General features: G+C 47.5%; 1 protein-coding gene across 2 annotated transcripts in view; it reads left to right on the forward strand.

Moving 5' to 3' along the window:
* LOC8025827 (T-cell leukemia homeobox protein 3) overlaps positions 1-22745 on the forward strand; it is a 100462-nt gene that overhangs the window by 67014 nt on the left and 10703 nt on the right. Inside the window, exon 3 of one of the 2 annotated variants that reach the window (XM_040209124.2) lies at positions 19304-19348. The exons of the other annotated variant lie outside the window; for it this stretch is intronic. Coding sequence (XP_040065058.1) covers positions 19304-19348 — 45 coding nt within the window. The remainder of the gene's footprint in view (positions 1-19303; positions 19349-22745) is intronic. 2 annotated transcript variants of the gene reach the window in all.

The following is a 22745-nucleotide window of genomic DNA, read 5'->3' on the forward strand; positions in this document are numbered from 1 at the left end:
ACTTATCCTTTTTATCTTCTTCTTCGCCTGTAATCGCTGTCTCTTGTGTTTTTTTTTATGTTTCTTTGTCTTTTACGTGCTACTGGTCTGGTACTTACCCTACAGGGTTTTTAATTTTTTTTTTATTTAAGATTAACAGATTTATTTTTAGAAAGCTGTGAAAGTATTTTTTAGTGAGGTATATGTCCCCCTGGCCATATAATTCACCTGCACAAACCGCATTAGTGTAGGTCTTCGGTCACGAAGACGCCGTTTTCTCCCCTGTTAAGCCTAAAAAAAAAAAAAAAAAACACTCTGCCGATAATTATTGTGAATTTACAAGCAAGAAAATAGACGCGCGCAAACCTTCTCAGCTGGCAGCATTTAACAGCACTCAAATAAAAAGTTCAATTTCTAAGAAAATCTTTCTCGGATAGCTAACGTTCTAACGGTTATTGTTATCGAAACTATCAAAGCCTAGTAATTATTACACTGATGAATAAGAGTAAACACAAATGGTAAGTGCGTCTGCACGTTGAGATCGAATTGCCACATTTAGTGTTACTGAATGCATTTATGCTTCAACGCGCAACAGTGCTCTTTCTAAACAGCCTTCCAGAAATTATCAATACTTAAAACATTTAATTAACACAAGAATAAAACATAAGCGCTCAATTTACAAGCGAGACGATAACTATAGATTTAACGCAATGGAGGTGCAAGCACAATAGTGGGGATCCCATAGAAATGTACGGGTAAATTCGTGCGTCCTCACAAAACGTATTATTTGCATCCATGTTTGGGGATACCGATCTCTGGAAGATCATCAGGATATATTGGTAAAGGTATGCAAGCGTGTTTTGTATTCGTAGTAATCTAAATATGAGAAACTAAACATTTAGCTGCACCAATATGCACGTAGCACAGAATTGTGGCGATGTAACTCGATGAATCTAAGAAAATAGAGTCTGGAGCAACGTGGCCTCCCACGTGGACGCACAAACGCTGAGACACAGATGGTCCGCCACATTTCACAACAAAATTTGTCCGGCACACACGGACGCGATGCATTACAGCACGCACAGGCACTCCCAACACTCGCGCAACAGAAGGGAAGAAAAAGGCAACAACAGAACACTTGTACCAGCGAGCACCCTTCGAGTCTTTTTAATTAGACTCATTTTTTTTCAACTCCGGTTCCAAGGCGGCAGTATGGTATATTGCTTCCAGACAATGTAAGGGCTCGCCGCCGAAGCTTACATCTGCACGAACATCCCCTCCGTTTTAGAGCGACCATTCTTCTTACATAATATTTTCGTGTCCCTCTTTCTACCTTTCGGCAACGCTTGGCGAGAGGCGCTAATGCCACCGGAGCGCCACCCACCTTTAACGAACTACCCCTCCTAATGACCGCTCGTCCAGGGAACAAGGCTTCCCCTCCCGTTCCCTCCCATGCCGACCACACCGGGCTCTGTCTCGCCAAGTGCCGCACCATCCAGCCGAAAAACAAAAACACAAACAGAAAAAAGAGAAAAAAGAAGCGGTCACGGCGAAGCAAAAGTTGCCGAAAAGAGAGGAGGCTCCACCAAAAGGAAAAAGGCAGGGGGGCGACGGTCCATGAATGATACATTCGCGGAAACGCGCATTTACACCCCGGACCTGAGCTGAATTTTAAATTCAGGCGGCACCAATCATTGCAATGGGCCGATTCCGGCTAATAGCGCTGCCTCGCTGCTGCTGCTGCGGCGGTGGCGGCGACGCCGTCTCCTCCCCTGAAGCGAGGACAGCGCGCAGACATGTGGACTGGGTCCTTCGCTCTACGACGGCGGTGTCGGCGTGCCATCGGCGTGGCGTCATTCCTCGCCAATTAAAAGGTGCGCGGGGAGATCCCGAGTTGGGACCCCTTAAACGGCCCATTGCGGCGCCGAGTCGGTCGTCGTCGCGATCGGCGAAGAGTCTCCCCGTCGTTGTTTTGCGCCAGCCGTGAGCAAATGAGGCTGCGGGAGACTGGAGGGTCCAGTGCTGCTGTTCTTTTCGGTCTCACGCGGAGAGGAACTCTCACAATGGGAGTGGCGCTCGGGCAGTTAATGAGGATGGAAACTCCACCCCACTGGGGCCGACCGCCATCGGCTTCGCGGATATCACTCTTCGGTCACGAAGGCGCCAGGCTGCTGCTGCTGTTGCTGCAGATTTGGGGAGCGGCGCTGATCGAAACGCGATGGCCCGAGGGGGGGGGGGGGGGGGGGGGGGGGGGGGGGGGACGCGCCAGCTGGTTTGTTTTTCGTTATTATTCGTCCCTCTGGCTTTCGCGAGGACGTGGTCTCCTTGTCCTTCGCTACCATTGTCTTGTCTCCGTGCATCTGGTCGCTGCATTTTGCTGCGGTTAACGCGGCATGCTTCAAATGCACTTATCAAGGCACGAAATCAGGAGTAAGTGCCCTGCGAACAGGTGTTGTACACGGTTGGCCAGTTGTTGCGTGGCCTTCGGTTCCGTTGGTTTTCTCTTAACAAGGAACCCGATTTTAAGGTTCTTGCTCGTCAGGCTTCTGTTTTTGTACGGAGCGCGACGAGGTCTTGAGTTAATATTAAACGCATCTTGATTTGTGCGCGCATACAGTGAGTTGTTAGCACATCTGGACAGGAATAAAATTGAGCGACCACCAAAATTTAAACGGTCTTTATTCAACACTCTTCAAAAAAAAAAAAAACAGAAAAACGCTAGTAGTATTTGATAGGTAAAAGCTAGCAACCGCTTGTCACATGCTACTAGGCGCCTAGTAACCGTAGGTAGTAAAGGTCAAAAAAGTCAAATTTGGGGGTTTTACGTGCCAAACCAACGACGGGCATCTGGCACGCCCCAGCGGAGGATTGAGGATTAACTTGGACCACCTGGGGATCTTTTGACGTGCAACCGAAAGCTCGGTTACACGGCGCCTCCTCCGCATAAGCCTCCGTCAGATTGCGTGCACCTCGGCCGGGATATAGTAACGGTCAAGCTAGTAAAGGTTACCAGGTCCAGAAGCTAGTAACGGTTACTAACAAACCTAGTATATTTTACTTTATTTAGCTAGTAAATCGCACTAGCTTTCACAAGACCCAGGTGGCACTAGTCAACGTCCAATTAAAAAGTGGCAACAAATTATGGCCGCTGGGATAGATTTTTTTTTCTCACGCTGCTTACATTCTCATTTCCACTGAATTTATTTCACATTTCCGCACGTATATAGGCATTTAACACAGACAAGGTATTTGAACACAGAAGACCTACCACGCACAAAATACACACGACCACACGCTAACCCAATTGCTGTCCGCAATGGCTACCAATGCGGCGTTTATACTGATCATTTTAAAGAAGTAGGTCCGTCAGTGATCACCTCGTCCATAAACGATGTTACATTTATGATGCTGCGTTCGCACCAATATTGTTCTCCAATATTGTTGCTAAACATTTGAAGAAATGCATCTCCTACTAAGAAGTAACGGTACACGCAGTAATTATTTCCGACAGTTTATAAAAGAGCGTCCCCATAAGTTCCCAGCAGCATTGTTCTCACTTCCCAGCATAGACCGCCACACTTTGCGCATGCGCGTCTCCGTGGCAACCGAATTATCTTCACACCGTATTTCCGCTTCCTGGTCGGTACTTTACGCTTTTACGGCCACTGTCACGACCGAAGACAGCTCCATGAGAATCATCCAACCACCGAGCACATACAAACCGTGAGGAAGACGTTCTCAGTGTCAAGTAAGAGCAAAGCAGAGAATCTTTTTGGACGGCAAAACCCATGCGACTGAACCGGCCGAACGATCGCCGTCGAGCGACGGATCCGGCGACGAGCGGACGCTCGTCACCGGCTCGTTAGGCCTATCCGAGGAGAAGTTCAGTCCACGCACACACTCGCCCAGTCGAGCACACGAATATTAATTATGCACACCAACACGGGAACACGAGGACAGCACACGACACTCGGCAAAAACGGCTGAATAGGATTGTAGAAATGAGCGTCTCGCAAACTCCGACTGATCCCAACCTGTTTGTCGTACAATGCTGCCAAGCGTCTCTTGCGAAAGAGAAACATATATTTTAAAGAACACAATAAGAATAAAAAATAAAGAAAAGACAGAATGAATTTTTGTTTTGTTCTTGGAAACGTTTTTAGTAAGTACTACATGACTATTTTCATTCCAGTTAAAACCAATCAAAATATAACCGTTTCCAAAATAATGCAAACGGGAAGGAAAGTCAGAAGCCGCATGGCCATTGCATCAACAGTGGCTGCGCTCGCCTGATGGCACCGCAGCTATGGTGCCTGGAACGCGTCTCCGACTGGTGTGTTTACCGCGGCCAAAAAAGTGGTCCCTCGATTTCCGCCTGATGACGTCATAGAAGTGTCATGCTGTCGCCGGTCGCGACCCTGGCAGCGTCCCAACAGCTGTGATGTATGTAGCAGATGCCTGTTCTGCTGCAGGTCGCTTTCCACTGTGACAGTTCACGGTAGCTCTAGCAGCCGGATTTGGGACGTCTAAAGGGACGCCGTGACGACAGCGACACTCGCGTTCGCTCGTGCTTTTCGCCAGCATTTCTACGGCCAACCGCCAGGATCGCGACAGGCAACAGCATGACACTCGCGTCAACTGTTGCCACATCGGGACCACTTTTGATGTATGGGCGGGATAGGACGCTAAACACACCAGTCAAAGACGCGATCCAGCCACCATACCGCAGCCACGACGTGCTGGAACAGATGCGATCGTTATAAAGTCAGCCTAAACCCCTAAACATGCCCCCTCCTGCATACACTCTTTGAGGCTACGATTGTGTGTGAATCCCCCTGCGTTCCGAAACAGTAAGTGCGTCGCTAACGCTGACCATCGGCGATGCAGCAGACGCCGGCATCATGTCCGCGTGTTTGAGGTAGTAAATAGCTAGTAAAAAGGTAGTAATGCTCAAAAAAGGGTAGTAACTGTTGCATGTACTAACTTGTTACTACCTATCGCGCGCTTGAGGTAGTAAATAGTGAAAGATAGCAACAGTCAGAAAAACGTAGTAACTGCTGCAGTTAATATAATTTTACTAGCTTTTTTAAAGAGTGGAGTTACCCAAACACACTTCCTCGGCCAAGGCTTGGGCCAGACTGGCGCGAGCTAGAGCCAACTTGGCTCAAGTCTGGCCCAAGCTTGCGCCAAACAGGTCCAAGTAGGAGCCGGGGAAGTGTGCTGCGTAGCCAGAAACAAATTGTTCCTTTCACAGATTGACCTTTAATATCGTCTGAGCAGGATTAGTTCCAATTTTATAAGAAGAAAATGTGGAGTTCTTTGTAGAACCAGTGAAACATTGACAGCTTTATTTTGTAGTCGGGGACAACAAAACTAACCAACATTAAATACATAATAACTGTTCTGGATAAATCACTGAATTCTCTTTCGACTTTCCCATCAAATTTTGCATTTATTTTGACGATGACGAGGTAACTCTGCGGTAATAGTAACAACAAAGGGTTATGCGTAAATTAACTTTGTTTTTTCTGCACCACTACTTAGTTGTTATTTACATTATTTATGTAGAAAAACACAAATAATGAAGAACCTGTATACGAACGGTAACATGTGCGGTGAGTGCGTACGGGCAAATGCCGTTTGCACACGTACAGTGGCGACATGTTGCAGATCGACATGTCGAAATTTCGTTCCCAACTCCCGAACACCTAGCCATCGGCGATATTCGTGACCTCCTACGCGCGACATTGCTTCGTAAATACATGTCCCTACTAATGACGTTGCCTCACAGCAACAGATAGTAATCTGGTAACGGGGAGTCAAGCACCCGCTTAGAACGGGTATCATGTCTACAGATAGTTTGCCTCAACGTTGAAGTTGTCCTCCATTTAATGAACGCTCGTGCCAACATTTGAGGCGAAACGTTTGGAAATATTGTCGATACTTCCCGACACTTTGTTTCACCCTCCGATAGACTACAGCCAACAAAACTACGGGTTATTCAATTCAGTCAGTGACCGGACAGTCAAAAACTACACTAACTGAGAGCTTAAAAAGCGCTCGACTTGGCGAGTCCCATGGCTTCTTGTTATCGCTCCGTAGGGGATGATATTACGACAACAGCCGATAAGCTCGTCCAAAAACGGACGACGGAGCAAGAACCGTGATCATTATAGGCCACGCACTGCTTTTCTTAGGATGTCAGCGACTCTACCTGGCATATTGTTGTATTTATTAGGGCGTGCGTATCGGCGCACTGACGCACACCAGTGCAATACACCGCCTGGTATCCAACAGCCTCGTGATTGGACCTCGTGGCCCGTAGGTTTGGCTGCAGACTGTCAAAAGGTGAGACCACGGTGAGAGAAAAGAGAGCTGTCTGAACGGGGGGCGCCGCCTTGCCACGGAGCAAGTGTGTCGAAGATGCGCTCCCATTTCTGACAAACGCCGTGAGATGGCGCAGCACGACAGGAGCTCGCCCACACGTTTTAAAAGGCGCGCGGCGCGCAACTGCTTGGAATTTTGACCCTCTTTCAGACCTTCTTACTCACACCTCTCTCCTTTTCCACCGTGAGTGAGCCGAAGTAAAGTGTTGAGGAGTTTGATCAAATTGTCTCGCTACGCCGTGGCGTCATACCATGTGACGTTACAGTTCATGCAGTGGCGAAGAAAAATCAACGTGCACACATTACCGGCAAGCAGACGCAAAATAGCGAGTATAAAAAACAAATAATGCGGAACCAAGAGTGCGGCAAATCCCGGACGCCGCGGATGCTTCGGGAGGACGTGAAGGGAAATATTATCAGGCAAGATGCGTCTATTCGTTGGCCTTCGTATATTCTCTCAAAAAGGGCACAAGCACTTCTGTGAAAGAAACTTTCTTTTCGTGAACTATAATGATTATTGCTTAAGGAGATTCCATCTCAGTCATACATTCAAATTTTTTTTTTTATGAGCGTATTGAAATGAAGCCGAAATACAGCGTTTTTAATTCGTTCTCATGCATCGGTTTTCACACCAGACTTCGTGTTAAATTATCGTAGATGAATAAGTCTTCACACTTTAAAGTGTATGCGTTTAACAAGCACAGCGACCGGCCACTTGCATTGTATCATTTGGTGCCATCGAAAGAACTCAAGCTGAACTGTCAAATGGAGGTAACCGCAGAGAAGAGGAATGATGGAGGGAGAATTTACGACTTCAGTTATAACTGCGCGCGCCTTAAAGGAAACCTTGAAAGAAACAAAAAGCGGCGGAGGACAAGAACGCCTTATATACAATCGCAGCGTGCTCGTTTCCTAAAGCTTTCCTAACCGGAAGCAAGTGATCAACCTTGACAACGTGCCGTGTCATTAAATGGACGCCTGGCGATATGCCTGATTTAGGAAGATTACAGTCGTTATGCGAAATGGCTATTCTTCTTGACACTGAAGGTCATACTTCAAATTATTGTTTGCTTTCAATCAACGTGAGAACTTCTTAAATTTGGATGTCATGCCATCCAGGCGGGAATTGCGTTTGATAGATAGCGCCTGCGAAGTGAAGTACCATATTTGAATAGCCTCAACTTGAATTTATCGAATGCCTGTTTTATTGTGGCAAACGTGGAGCGCTGGTGCCATAAGCATTTCACGTGTACAGCGGCCACGCATCTCACACAAAAAAAACTTATTTTATTTTTGTTTTTTTATGCTGGAGAGAAGTAACGTAATCCATAAATCGTACATCTGTGAGTAAGCGCATTATGAAAATAACATCAAAGTGACATGAGCGACGTAAGCATTCTCGTCAATATGCAGTGAATCAAAAAGAAGCATGGGGGAATGGCAGTGAATAACAGTTTTTCCAGTAATATCTAGTAAGACCATGCCGTGAAATCCAGTGAAGGAAGGTAGTTTGTAGCTGATCCAAGTTGGACTTTCGATTTAAGCAGGAAAACTCAGTCAAGGTTCCATCAGTGTGTTATGAAATTTTAGCTGGAATAATTTCAAGCTTGTCAAAGCTTCCGCCAGAACACTCGGACTAAACTTATACTGATTCATTTCGAGCAAGCCGACCATGTTTTGTATGGTATAATTAGAATGCAGTCAAAATAAAATCTCCATAAACATTAAACCTAGCTTTGCTGTACCATTACTGCCCTTCCAGTGATGATTCTTCCACTAAAGATACTCGATGAAGTTGGTCTGCCTCTACACTTTTGTCCTGTTATTTCACCTGACAAAAAGAAAGCACATCTTTGAAAAAAAAAAATTGCTCGACGATCACACGACGTGATGCGTTTAAACAGCGGAAGCTGTGCTGCTTATTCGACGATATGGCCATGACGACCGATTGACGTTGCGACGATCGTGCGTTATACTAGTATATGGTGCCTGGAACGCGTCTCCGAGTGGTGTGTTTAGCGCGTCCCAAAAAGTGGTCCCTCAATTTCCGCCTGATTACGTCATAAAAGTGTCGTGCTGTCGCCGGTCGCGATCCTGGCGGTGTCCTTGAAGCAGTAGTGTATGTGGCAGACGCTAGAGCACTATATAGCTCCTACGGAGCAGAGTAGCGCAATCCTTTGAACCCCGTGTTTTGCCGACAACATGGCCGACAGAGCGGCTCGGCGCGAGTCACGTGGTACTCAGGGTTCCAGGAGGCGGCCCGCCCTATGGGAGAATACATGGAGATCGACATAACACGGCTGATTAAAAAACTAACGGCGAGTTCACATTTTTCAAAACTAGCCTGTCGTGAAGTCAGTAAAGCGCTAAACACTTTATCAAAGTTTTAATAATATCGGATGCGTGTGCAAATTTTGAGAAGGCAATTTTCAAGGCAATGGCGTTTGAAGCAGACGATTTTTGCTCGCAGCGGAGATGGGCTTTTCGGGTTGGCCGGAGCGGGTCACGTGAATGGTGTGACGTCGCCGTGTCGTCTGCTGCATGACGCCGCTCAGGCAATTTTTTAAAAAAAGTTACGTCCTTGTATGGCACAAAACTTATCGCATATTATTCCAAAATGTTTCATTGTTATGTCAAAAATGATTTCCATTCCGCACATCCCCACAAAACTGAAGAAACAACGATTTTCTCACGTTCTCCATGCATTTCTGACCGCAGTTGGAACCTCCGGGCGTTCGCCGCTAGTCGCCGAGAGACGGCGTTCTAGATTGCGCTACTCTGCTCCGAAGGAGCTATATAGTGCTCTAGCAGACGCCTGTTCTGCTTCAGGTCGCTCTCCACTCGGACGGTCCACGGAAGCTACAGCAGCCGGAAGTTGGGACGCCGCGACGACAGCGACACTAGCGTTCGCTCGTGCTTTTCGCCAGCATTTCTACGACCAACCTCCAGGATCGCGACATGCAACAGCAGGATACCGTAGCATTCTGTGACGTCATTTATTGCCACTTCAGAACCACTTTTGATGTATGGGTGGGATAGAACGCTAAACACACCAGTCAGAGGCGCGTTGCAGGCACCATATCCATACGATGATCTGATATTGAAATGACGTTGCGTTGATTTAGCGTAGATACTTTGTTGATGAATAAATGATTGTAAGATCGTGATGTGTTTTCCCGCCAAATGTAGCGGGCAAACTGAATTGGTGCATAGGTCACGTGACATGAATATTTCCGCTTAATTTAGCGGGGAAACTGAATGGTGCATAGGTCACGTGACGTCAATTTTTCTGCGAAATTTAGCGGGGAAACTCAATTGGTCATAGGTCACGTGAAGTTAATTTTCCCACTAAATTTAGCGGGGAACATGTATTTGTCTGTCACGTGACGTCAGGTCACGTGACGTCAATTTTGCAGCTGAATTTAGCGGGAAACTGAATTGGTACATACATCACATGACGTGAATGTTTCCGCTATATTTAGCGGGGAAACTGAATTGGGGCATAGGCCACGTGAAACCAACTTTTCAGCCAAAATTAGCGAGGAAACAAAATTGGAGCATAGGTCACGTGACGTCAATTTTTCCGCTAAATTTAGCGGGGAATCTTTTCTACGGTCACGCCGTCGAGCAATCGGGAAACGAGCCACTAACAGCTGAGGCTGCAAGACTAAACTTACCTTACCCAAGGGAAGGACCAAGAATATTTTAGCATAACTAAAGTTGCGTTAACAAGTCACACTATCCGTTACTAATAGTTTCTATTAAAACTCGTTGCATATGTCCAGTGTAGAGTTCCATGAGTTTCGAACATTGCTTCCTTATTGACAATTTGATACATATTTACAAGTAATCCGAGGTCGTATCATCTAGGAGCTAAAAGCCGTACTCAGACAAGCTTTCGTCATAACGTCATCAAGCCTGGTTACGCAAGTAAGCTAGAAGACACCGGGAACACGCGATGAAACACTCAAGACACTGGTCCTGCATGTCGTCTATTCTGTCCCGACTGTAAACAGTTTCCGGGGGCTCCCGACGAGCCTCGATTCTCCAACACCACCTGCCGTACCCCCACTCCCCCGAGAACCGAGCGCGAATACACCATGTTCTTTCCCAAAAAGCTGTACTCTTCCCTAAGTACGGTGGTTGCACGAGAGATGCCGCTGGGCGCGGACAGCCCCACCCCTCATGAGGAACAACAACCGCACTCCGCTCCCAATGACTCCCGACTCAAGTCGGCCGAGTTCCGAGCCAAACCAGACAAGACACACACAAAAAAAGAAAGAGACACCAAATTCGGACCGGAAGCGGAACGGCGCCGCACGCGGTCGAGCCGAAGACTTCATTTGCATAAAAGCGCACCCGCACGGCACACGCAGTTACAGCGGTTACACACGGGGCGAGCCCCTCGGCCAGCCGGCAGCGAGCCGAAGCACCGAAGTCCTGGGAGCAGTTGTTTTGCGGCGGGCGTGATTGCAGTGGTCCGGCGCGGCTCCTCTAATCTGCCGCAGCACACGGCGCCTGGACCACAGACGGGGGCGCCGCCGGTCGGGGCGCGCTTCCCGAGAAAGCGGCGCTGCCGCCGGCCCGTGTCATTGCCGGGCACCGCCAGCGCCGCTCTCTCCGCGGCAGGCCCCGACGCGCTAATGGTGGAGGGCTCGCACGTTCCGACACCGGGCGTTCACGGAATCCACAATCCTGATGATAGCCATTTCCCGAACGGCCGCCCGACTTCTCCGATTTGAATACTGCCGGGGCTGGCAGCCCGCGGGGGCTTTCCCCGCAATCGGGCACCGTTGAAGCCGTTTCATTACGGACTCTTCTTCGAGCCCAACTTTGGGCCCGAGCGCTGTGCAGTGTGCGTTCCCAAGAGGCACGGATGAATGGGCGGAATGGTGCCAGCTCGTCTTCCGCCTCTTCACGGCGCTTTCTCCTCACTCTGTGGTTGTCGACCATAACCGCCGTTTCTCGGAGTGAAGGCCACGCGGGCAGGGATATCGACGCGCGGACGACAGGCTTACACGGTGTTCCTTGTACGTCTGGACGCGGGGAATTATAGAGTTTGGCCGCTGCCTTTTGTTCCGCGAGACATTCAAAGCGTGAAGTTGGCCGACCAGGTAGCGACGGCAGGAAGCCGCTCCTTGGGTCGGTCGGGGCTGCCCTGTTACACGTCGAGGGGGACGAGTCTCGTTGAAAAGACGACGCGCTTTCGCGGGCTGTGGTTACCGCCGCTTGCCGCTCTTCTTTCCGGAGCCGTGAATTGCACGCGGTAATCTGAGGAAACGTCCGTTTATAGGTTGCTACTCAACAAAGACCGGTTTTCTCAATGCCAGAGCTATCGCGCTGCCCATCGTCGGTTTCAGGTGATGGCTGTCGGGTATATACGGATGCCATTTCTCCTGGATACTCGAGCGCTGCGATAAATTGGGCCGTTCTACGGCGTGGAAGACGAAATGACTTCGCCTTTTTGATACTACCACGAGGTTTAGCTGCGGCCACGAAACGTATCAGCTACAGTATCGCTTGGAAATTTGTTTAGTATACGTGTGCACCCTCAATCTTGCTAGCGCGAAAAAAAAAAGAAAAAAAAAATTCTGCGAAACCTTATTGAGACGATTTGTTTCCGGAAATAATCGTATGTATTAGGACGATTTCTGCACACAACACACAACGCAAAAACATGCGATAGTATTACACGCGTTCTAGCATGACTCGAATAAATATAAACAAAACATTTTGGCTATAGATGCCCCCACGTGCGGAAAAGCAGCGTGGGGACAAGTTCATGTGCATAGCAGAGCAGTTGTCCTGAACTCCAGGACAATGTGGTTCACCTTTTAACATCAGTTTGAGGTACACATATCGCTTCCTCGTGTCTGATACAGGTTAGTGTGTTAGCCCCGTCTTCTAGGCAGCAATCAATAACTGTCAGAAAGAATAGCGCAAGAAATATTTTTATTAATTTATTTACTAGTGCTTCGAAGGTACAGTCTCCGGCGATATGAAAGACCCACTGGGAGCGCGTGGCCGAGGCGGTGGCTGGCGGGGGCGCTGCGAGCGCTCCGGGCAGTTCCGTTCTGCTTCGAGGGGAGGACGCTCACTCGGGGCTCAGCACAAACTGATAAGCGCGCGCTTTAGCTGAGCCCCGAGTGAGCGTCCTCCCCTCGAAGCAGAATGGAATCGCCCGGATCGCTCGTAGCGCCCCCGCCAGCCACTGCCTCGGCCACGCGCTGCCAGTGGGTCTTTCATATCGCCGGAGACTGTACGTGTCTCTTTTCTGATTAGTTTAACCCATATTTGGTAAGGCTGGAAATCGTTATAGTATTAACTATTAAGTATCTACAAGCGTCACGGCTATAAGCCACGTTCCACTTCTCAACTCTGTTGTCTTTGTCTCCCCATTACCCGTAGGAGGGTACAGTTGTCCCCTCTATTGGGAGACATCCATTCTTTGGCACCCTGCCTGTTACTTTTATTATCAATTATTAAAGATCCCCACCCCCAGCAGAATTCGGCACGTCCAGCCGCTTCAGCTTTCGAATTTTCGCTCCTCATCGCTGGTCCTCACTTTATCTGTCTTTGATGTCTGAACGAGAGAAAATAAATTAACGCGCAAAACATATGTAACCTCGAAATGCGTCAGGGGAAAGTAGAAGAGGGGGTATTAAAAGCGACCGGTGAGAAGCAAGGAACGCATCTTGGTTTACGACACAAAGCAAGGAAATATAATCTCCGGAATTAAAAAAATAAATAAAAAAGTCTGTTGCGATATTGTTTGATGCATGCAGACTACGACGAAACATGGTGTATATCAGCGAGCGTTTCACGGTTCGCTCACGCTTGGGTGCCTCAATGACCTTCTGTTTAGAGTGATGCCACCCTTTGTAGTCCCCGATGCCGACAGCACGCGCTCACGGGGAAAATACAAAGAAATCGACGAAAACAAAATGTCGTCATAACACAGTCAGCGCCACAGACGCGTGCAGGGACGCGCTCTTTCACACGCTTCTGAACAAAAAATAAATGTAAAAGTGGGAACAAAATGGTCAGATGTCTCCCCCCTAAGCAAAGCGCACATGAAGGCACCCTAGCTCACGCGACGTCGTATTATTTATCACAAGGCCGCAAATGCATCATGAAACAAACGCTCACTCCACGAGGCACTTGGAAGTGACAATCGCGGCATCGCATGAATAGGCCTCTCTCTCTCATTTTCCGTCTTCCGTCGCCCGATATGATACACGAGGCTTTCGTTTTCACGGTGATGCACGTACGTGTCCGACCTAACCAAAATCAAATCAAAAACTAAGCTTCCTTCTTTTTTCACACTGAGAGTTGCAAAATCCTTGAAACATATCGCCAGCTACCTGCGTGAAACGAAGCCGGGTCCGTAGTGTGAAGCTGAAGCGTCACCGCTGAGCTATGCCACAGCCTTTTTCTTTTCTTCTTTACTGTCTGAGCTATGCTATGCCACAACGTTGATAATCAGTTCGAAACGTAAGGGTTTTGTAGTACCAAATGACCACTGCACGCGCTCCCTGAAAAAAAAAAAAAAAAAAAATCCCTATAACAAAATGTTGTCATAGCACTGTGAATGTTAAGAGCTCGTGCCAAGACACGCGCTTTTACGCGCTCCTGAAAAGAAATAAAACAAAAGCGTTCGAAAAAAAAACTGGAACAAAACAAAAGCGTTCAGAACAAAACATATGCGCGGAGAAAGCGAGGGAGAGGAAGCAACGAGCGCTCGCGGGGACGTCAGAACAGCGAGCTCTGATTCGAACGATTCGCGATTAGTAAGCTGCCTTTGTCTCCACTGCACTCATCGAACGCGTTGGAATGCGAGACCATAATACGCCAGACGCCAGCGTTCCGCGTTTTAACGCGTGCAGTGGAGTACAGTGTAGACAAAGGCTGGCTTTCCCTACACTCGGCGAACGGCTTCGAATGCGAAAGCCAAACGCACGACGCCGGCGTTCCGCCTTCTAACGCGTTCGACGAGTGCAGTGGAGACAGAGGCTACTATACTCCGCGACAACTTTTCTTGGCAATGCAGTGGAAGGTACAGGCCCGCGTACCCTCTCCCATTTTAAGTGTGCGCGGGCTCTCCTCCTCTCCCCGGAAATGGGGAGGAGGACAGCCTGCGTTCACTCAAAATGGGAGAGGGGACGCGGGCCTGTACCTTCCACTGCATTGCCAAGAAAAGTTGTCGCGGAGTATAGCTTTCGGTCTACCCACCAATCGTTCCAATCAGAGCTGGCTGTTCTGACGTCCGCGCGCGGTCGTTCTCCTCCTCACTTTCTCGGCGCAAAGGCCTCCGACGTTGCCCAGTGGGCGCTGCGAAAAGGGACTGGTTAGAACTAGTTTTGGGTAGTACAGACTTGAGCGTCTCAAACTGTCACAGTGTAGAAGCGTGCCTGCTCTGGTGCCGAACGTGATCACGAGGAAAATGCAAAGAAACAACAAGAATTTGAACGCCGTTGAAGCACAGGTCAAAGCTATGCGGGGTGCTAGTTCGTCTGCTTCTTTTGCAAGGGGGTTGTGGTGACGTCCGAACGCCGAGATCTGATTCGTTCTGAATGAAGGATAGTGGGTAGACCTCGAGGCAGCTTAGTCTGAGGTCTACCCACTATTCTTCAATCGGAGCCAATAAGAGCTCGGCGTCTTTCTGACCTCACCGCAACTCCATGCGCAAAAAGCAGACGACTTGCTCTTCGCATAGACGGAAAGAGCGTGAGCCAAGGGACGCCGTTTTACGCCTTCCAAAGTAAACATGAATTAAAAATAAAAAAGAAAAGAAAGCGTTGGGACGCCAGACATTCTGACGTCACTACCCGGAGTAAAGAGACGCGTACCCGCTGGCACCTTCGATTGTCTTACGGCGTTGAATCTAGCCGATTTCGGAAGTTAAAAAAATGCGTTTCTCCGTTCATCAGCACTACACAGAACAAAAAAAAAAAAAAATTCCAGAGAAGGCGCCACAAGTAGTGCGAGGCCCATTCAGGTGAGCTTGTACTACCCCAAATGAGGGCGCCACAGTTTGTCCAAAGCTTCAACGCAGGAGAATTTTTGTTGTTTTTTTTGCTTCGAACGCTTTTGTTTACTCATTCCAGGGTGCGTGAACGCGACGTCGATTCCCACCGACTTTGCCGTTACGTGTCGCTGCTATCGCTGTGACTCTACTGTGGATTAACGCAGGACTGCTCAATTTTCGTATTTGTTTCTCGTTCGCTAAACGAACAGACCAGCGACTCGGGCGGCCTGACACGAAGGAATTGCAGAGTGCGTTGCGACGGCAGGTTGCACTGCAACGCGACCGTGATTAATGAACGCCTCCACCGGGACCATTTTGTTTTCCCGACGCTATGTCACCGCAGTCGCTTTATAACAATGGCGAACAAGCCAGCATCGTCTCTTGCCCGAATTAGTCAACACGCGCACATTACTGAGACCCACCGTCCCCCCGCGGCACCTCGCCGTATTTCAGCTGTTTTCTCTCTCTCGACGGCGCGCGGAGCGCATTAGCCATTATTGCTCGAGCTTCGCCAACTACTGATTGCGTTTCAACGCACGCTCCGCTGGCGTAATTAATTTGCATTCTGAGAATCTACAAAAACGATAATTAATGCGCCCAATCTGGAGGGTGAACGAGCGGCGGCGGCGGCGCGCCCGCGTGGGGCGCGGGCGAGAAGGCGGCAGCACTTGCACTGCCGCGGCGTCGACTTTCGCGAGCAGCATCGTCGACGGCGCTCGACGCCACCGGCCGGATCGATAGTGCGAATCGATGGTGCGCATGCGCGAATCGCTCCTGCCAACCTTAATTAACGCAGTAAGTGTCCGCTTAACTTGCTTCTCTGATCAGGGGCGCGCTCCGTGGATGCGTCTACAGCTGCGAGAGAGTTGGGCTCGCTCGCCCTACCTGGCGCTAACTCAATGGAGCAGTTCCGCTCCGCCGACACGACACAGGGCTGTGGCGCCGCGCTCGCAGCGCGTCTCGTAAATGAGCTGTCTGGTCAGGCTTGCCAGGGATACGACGGAACCGGCCGACTGCGCTCGGTATACCCTGTAGATCCCGTGTGGGCATGATGTGAGCGGCTGCTCTGTTACAAAGGATCTCTGAAATCTGAACCAGATTGGTTGTAAGCCTAGTAGTATGTATATGATACCGACCGTTGAGCAGCGTATCTCGACAGTGAAGAACCCTACATTACAGAAACGACAAGCCCCGAGGCTGCTTAACAAACGTAAACACCAACGGCGCATTTCCGATTTTAGAATGCGAGAACGGTGGACCTTGTTTCCACCTGAGAACGAACAGCGCGGTTTAAAATATCTCGAGTGCTCAGATATGTGTACGTACTGCCCTGTATTGTGCAGCTGTATGGTTGTAAAGCTATTTTTTGTCTTCTTGGTGACATGCATTTCGCTGAAAAGCCCCGTGAGATTACTGCAAGACGCGATTGCGTCATACTCCAAAAATGTAAATACACACACAAAACAAGTTTTGGATGCTTGTTCGATACGCGTACCAATAGCACCACCCCAGCGGAGCTCTGTCAGGGGTGCCTAAAATATTTATTACCCGTACACCTTTATATACATAAAAAAAAAAAACTCATCACATTAAAGCTTATTTTGAGCCTATTTCTGCGTTCACAATCATCCGATAAAATTTCAAAGCGCAACATTTCTCTTAATAAACTAGTTGACATCTATAATGATTGTCAATTGTTTACAAAAGTGGAAGACGTGGGATCTGATTTATTGTTTTCTTTCGTACAAACTGCGCTGCGCTATGAATTTTCACCAGGTAGAACCGATCAATGAAATCACACTTTCTGCTTGCGCCGACTTGATTAGTTATTTTTGCGACGTAAGAAATATTTTGAACGAGGTATATTTGCTAGCAAATAAAGCCATATCTTCTTGGGCTGTTATAAAAACAAAGAAGTGCTTCATTTTAAATTAAAGCTTTTTTTTTTAAGAGTGTTTTGTAAAGGCATATTGTCTTCACTGCATATGTATAGAGCTTCGCGGACGTTATAGATGGGGAGGATAACCGTCAGGATTAGTAGAGTAATTACAGTCTGTTAATTAACTTTGTAATAATGGTTTCATGTGTCACACTGCAATCGCAGTATTGAAACGTCGCGAGCCCTTTGCACAGTGATGCGTAAAAAAGTGACATACTCATTTCTGGAACTCGTCACTGTCTCGGCGCTGTGTGCCGCGATAATAGCACAAATTGCACGCTGCCGAGGTCGTGACGACGTTGACTGATGACTGATGTTCTGCCCACAATAATGCTTCGAAGAGTGACGTAGTCACTCTTCTAAGCAATATTGTGGGCAGAACATCCGGCGCTCTTTCTGTCGCGCACAAGTCACCTAGCTGTGTTTGGAGATTTGTGTTTGTCCTTTGTCCCCCTTGTTCCTCTTCTCCAGGGATTATTTTCGTCGCTCTTTCTGTGTTCAGTCTTGAAATCGGGCAACAAGAACACGAAAACTGATAGATGAATGTCGCAAAACCCTTTGACTTTTTGCCAATTGTTTAAGTTGATTTAACCTCTCATAATGACTGTCCTTAAAGCTGCAATTACAACGTGACCCAGGCACCATTGATTAAAAAGTTAATTAACAGATTTTAAATAATTAGTTTCCTGATCGTGACGGCTATTTTCTAATCTAACGTCCGCCGATACCGAAAGAGACACTGAAGCCGCTATTCATGTGCCGGTCAACACTTCTTTTTTTAGTCATGTTCCAATTAGAAATAAACACCCTATTTCGGGTCTATAAAGGCCTGTTCACACATGCAGCGGAGCGCTACAAGCATAGCGCTTACCTCGCGCGAAGCGCGTGCTGATGGGAGCATTCACCAGCTTTGTATCGCACCGTCAAAACTGTTGCTCATGGCAGACGATAAGTAGCTGACGGCACGTGAGGAGCGCTACATCAGCGCTCCGCTGCATGTGAGAACCGGCCTTTAGATTCGGAATAGGGTCTTATAGATCCTATTTAAAAATTTGTTTTTCAACAAATACTTTATAGATCCAAAAGGAGTCTAAAAGCAACCTCTCGAAATATTGGCCTCTGTTGGCAGCTTTGGAATCCCAGCACAATGGCGAACTAAAACCGCAACGTCACGCCACATGTTATGCGTTTGGTTGGATTAGAAGGATTAGAAGGGCAAAAGCACACCCACAGAAAAAGGCGATGAGAGCTGTGACGTTGCACTTTCGACGCTGTCTGATTGGCTCGTCGGCTCCGAGCGTCGGGCGCACTCTGACGTTCGCTATCTTATGGAATGACTTGCACGTTCCACGATGTCAGTTGTGCCGCCATTGTACAGTGGTTCCGACCTCCTAATAATCGGCACATGATTTCGAAGGGGGCCGATTGTGAGGATTCATTTTTCCAAGGCGGTGCCACTTCTTCTGGTAATTCGTTCCTATTTTGACAAGGACAATGAGATTATAGTTCAATATGACAATAACGTGCACCAACTATCCATTTCTTCAACCGTTCAATGTTTCAGTTTTAATTTATAAAAAAGCGTACTTCTCAGCTTCCATGAGAGGACGAGAATATGTTTTTTTATACTAGCCAATACAGTATTTTTAATTGTTTTATAAACATGCGTAATGCTGTTTATCATGCACACGTGCAACGCCAAAAAAAAAAAAAAAAAAACACGTTGCAGGCGTATTTTACTAGCAAAAACTCATATTTTTTTCAACCCGTTTGACTGTAACAGCCTGCGAAAGAACATTCCTGTCCGTCCGACAACACGGAAATAATCTCTCACCTGTTAACGACGCATCATATTAAGCAATAATCGACATCATTGATATCGCTGTGTCGCGTTTACGCGTGTAGTCGCGCAGTATCCCGGCGAGCTAGAAAGGAACAAAACATTCTGAAACGTGTGCCTTTTGTTTTCAGAAAAATCAGCCCTCTTTCAACGTACTCGGCATTTCCTGACGATCTGTAAGTTGATAGTTCTCAACCCGAGTTAGCGGGACACATCTTCTAACACGTGCTTCAGACGACCGAACGAGACGTCGGTCCGTTTGAGATTGTGTAGATGGCCGCGGAAACGGCCGCGCTTGCCCTCCCTCCCGGGACGTTTTAATGGACGGGCGTTGCTCCCGCGTGCCGCCGTGGATCACTGATTCGTGTAACAGTAGCGCCTCGGCGGCAAAATTGCCTTTCGGCAGAGCCTAACAAAAGGCACGTCTAAATGGGCGCTGACGTCATGAGGGGCGCTCAAAATAAGACCGCAGAATAGCTAGAGCCGTTTGGCGTCGACATTTGGCTTCGCATCTAGCTTACATCGACTCCCGTTTTCTCGGGGGAGTCGATGTAGGCTAGATTTCGATTTCCGCGCATGTGGAACAGGAGTCTCGCGTGCGTTTGTCGAACCGGGTTTGGCGACTCTTCGAATTTTAATATTCGACGAAGTTCGACTTACAAACAATGTTGCCCGACTCCACCCCCCCTTTTCCCGCCCCCCCCCCCCCCCCCCCCCGTCAAAAAAAAAATCTAATTTTGGGGAAGTTTTTTATGTTGCAGTTTATGTTACATATAGTAAAACAATTACCAATGCTTACACCATACAAAGGCAAACGTATGCACTTTTCATGATTTAGTTAGCTTCTTTATGCGAAATAGCTTGGTCCAGTCCCTTTTTTCTTGTGTCCACGTATTTTTTAGGCGCTTTCCAGTTAAACGTGTACAAACTAGCCCACTTAGCCATTTTATTGAAATAATACACCCCGCCAGGTGGTGTCAGGTCGTTCTCGATTTCCACGCATGTGCGTAAGAGTTCAACGTGAGTCGAACGGTTGTCGAATTTTGCGATAGAAGTTGGAAAAATTTGAGCCCGGTCGAATTCGACCCTCGGCAGGTTCGTGACATTCCCTAGCTATACCTTCGATATGCGAATATTGGATCGGAATGATCGCGACTGCAATTTATACGCCTGCAAAGATGATAGGCGATGCAAGATTCAGTTAGTGCGGAGTTGGCGCGTTTTATGCTGTAGTTTTTATTTAATTTTTTTTGTTTTGTATTCAGAGATCAGTTGCTTGATGCAATTGTGAGTGTAATAATCGAAAACATCGTTTAAAGGCATAAACATTTGTGCTTCTGCCAGCACAAAACGTACATAAAAGATGTTGTATTTGGCGGTGAATAGACCGTTTGCGGAATTCAGTCTCGCCACTTTGATCACTATCATCACCTGAAAAATGGCATATGTGTTATTCTAGTGGCGGCCTCTGTTTACTGATGAAGGAAGAAGTTGAAGATGCTCCTAAGCAGATGATTCGAGGTCTATACATTCTAGATGTTAGCTCGACGTGAATCATTAATTGGATGCAAGAACTCCGTAAGCGTTCATCTCTAACTCGGGCCCAGACAATCTGTTAGTAGCACACACTCGGCTTCAAAGCGCCTTGATGTATAAAACTTTATCAAGGCGTCTCTGTGGGTTAGCGCTTCGTTTTGACTGGTGGCATCTTTTTTGTCATCGACACTGAAAGAGATTGAAAAAGAACTGTACAGTGAAGCGCACATTCTCGTTTACCGTTGACTTGCGAAAGTGGCGGTGCTCCATAAAATACTGCAGACAGTGGGTTCTTTGCCACCATTAGTACGGTAAAAGTTAAGCTGTCATTTGAGTCACCAGATGGCACTAAATTCCGGAAAGGGTCTAATGGACTCTGACTACGCACATTTTTCAGTACAATGAAAAGGAACTAGATGAGCTTGCGGAAGTTCGTCATTTTCAATTGAAAAGAGGCTCGACTCTGTACTCAGCGCCAACTGTTTTGTGCTACGTTCTCAAGGCTAGCGTATCTTTCACAGTGCTACTGTCCCGCTCTGCTCCGAGAGCACGTGGCTTCGTCTTGCACATCATTCACACGTGCTCGGGCAAGTAGCTCTGACAGCGTTGGAGCACTGTAGAGGCTGAGCTAGCCTTGACAACGTAGCACAATATAGTTGACGCGAGTATAGTTCCCTATGCTGACTCAAATCTGGATGGTTAACTTTTTCATTCTAGTAGTTACTTTGTAATGAAGACGACATGCTGGGCTAGTTGGTTGCACATTCTTGAAGTAAAACGCCTAAACACAAGGACAGAGGAAAATAAATGCTATGAAGTCACGGCGTACTTTTAACTGATTTCTTTTAAACACACAAGCGAGACGACAAAATCATAAAATATATGCACTAAAAAGAGTAAAGCTAAAAAGGCTACATCCCCGGACGCATGACTTGCTCATTGCGTATATACGCAAACCCCTTATCAGAGCGGGTTAGCGAAGGGGTGCTCACACAGGCATTGCTGCCATGCGATTTACTCACTTTTGTACTCTTTACTTGCGTTTGCTGTTTGGACGTGTCAGAGTCTCAGGTTTAAACTAGATAACGTTTACAATTTTAGAGACCTTTTCACCTTTTGTCGCATGGCCGCTGCCATCTTGGAACCACGTGACGCGGTCGCCATAAGGTGGCTTCGTATCGTCGCTTCTGTCGCCCCTCCGCGTCATTGCGAAGGCTTTGTATTCGCTCTTTTCGTCGCATTTTACCGCGATTTTCTGGCTTTCTTTGTGAAGTGTAGCCTGATACCTATTTTTACTACCTAACTGCATGCTATCAATATGTGCGTACCTTCTGCACTTTGTTTCATAACATGTTATGACTATTCGCACCGTCGGCGTACCGGATACGTGTGAGGAAAGGAATCAGCGTTGCTGCGTTAGCGAATATTCAGTATGTATACATGTCTCCAAGACAGACGAGGGTTGAGAGGCCAACTATTTATGACAGCGTAAATTTGCTTAACTGATAGCGGCTAAGTGTTAGTGGCGCAATAAGAAGCGCAAGGTATATTTATGATCAGGCATTTATGATCTTGAAAAAGGCAAATATAGTCAACGCAAGTAATCACAATGTGTGTTTCTTGAAAGCACCGTGCTCTACCTTCATAACAAGTCCAAAACAGATGCTTCTGATTATATGAGGGAATCATTTTTGCGGTATAAATATGCGCTTGATCTGTTTATTTATGAATTAAAAGAAACTATACGCAGTGCTCAGTCTCGTGGCAGCAGTCATTCAATTCGCTTAAGATATCCAACTGGAATTATTTATTTAGACAAGCAGGGTTGGGCTCCCCGAATGAAAAACGTGCCAAAGACAGCTTGTGAGTGCCTGACAAAAGCGTCTGAGGCACGCAATGTGTGACGCCGAAAAGAAGCCGTCTGCATGGAAATCTCACGATTGTCGATGCCGAATTTACTCTCAACGCCGCTGAAAAAACAAAAAACAAAAAAACACGTATTTGTTCAAACAAATGAAGATCTGTCTACACAAACCC

Source organism: Ixodes scapularis, unplaced genomic scaffold (assembly GCF_016920785.2).
Source record: "Ixodes scapularis isolate PalLabHiFi unplaced genomic scaffold, ASM1692078v2 PGA_scaffold9__187_contigs__length_104089568, whole genome shotgun sequence".
Lineage (NCBI taxonomy): Eukaryota > Metazoa > Arthropoda > Arachnida > Ixodida > Ixodidae > Ixodes > Ixodes scapularis.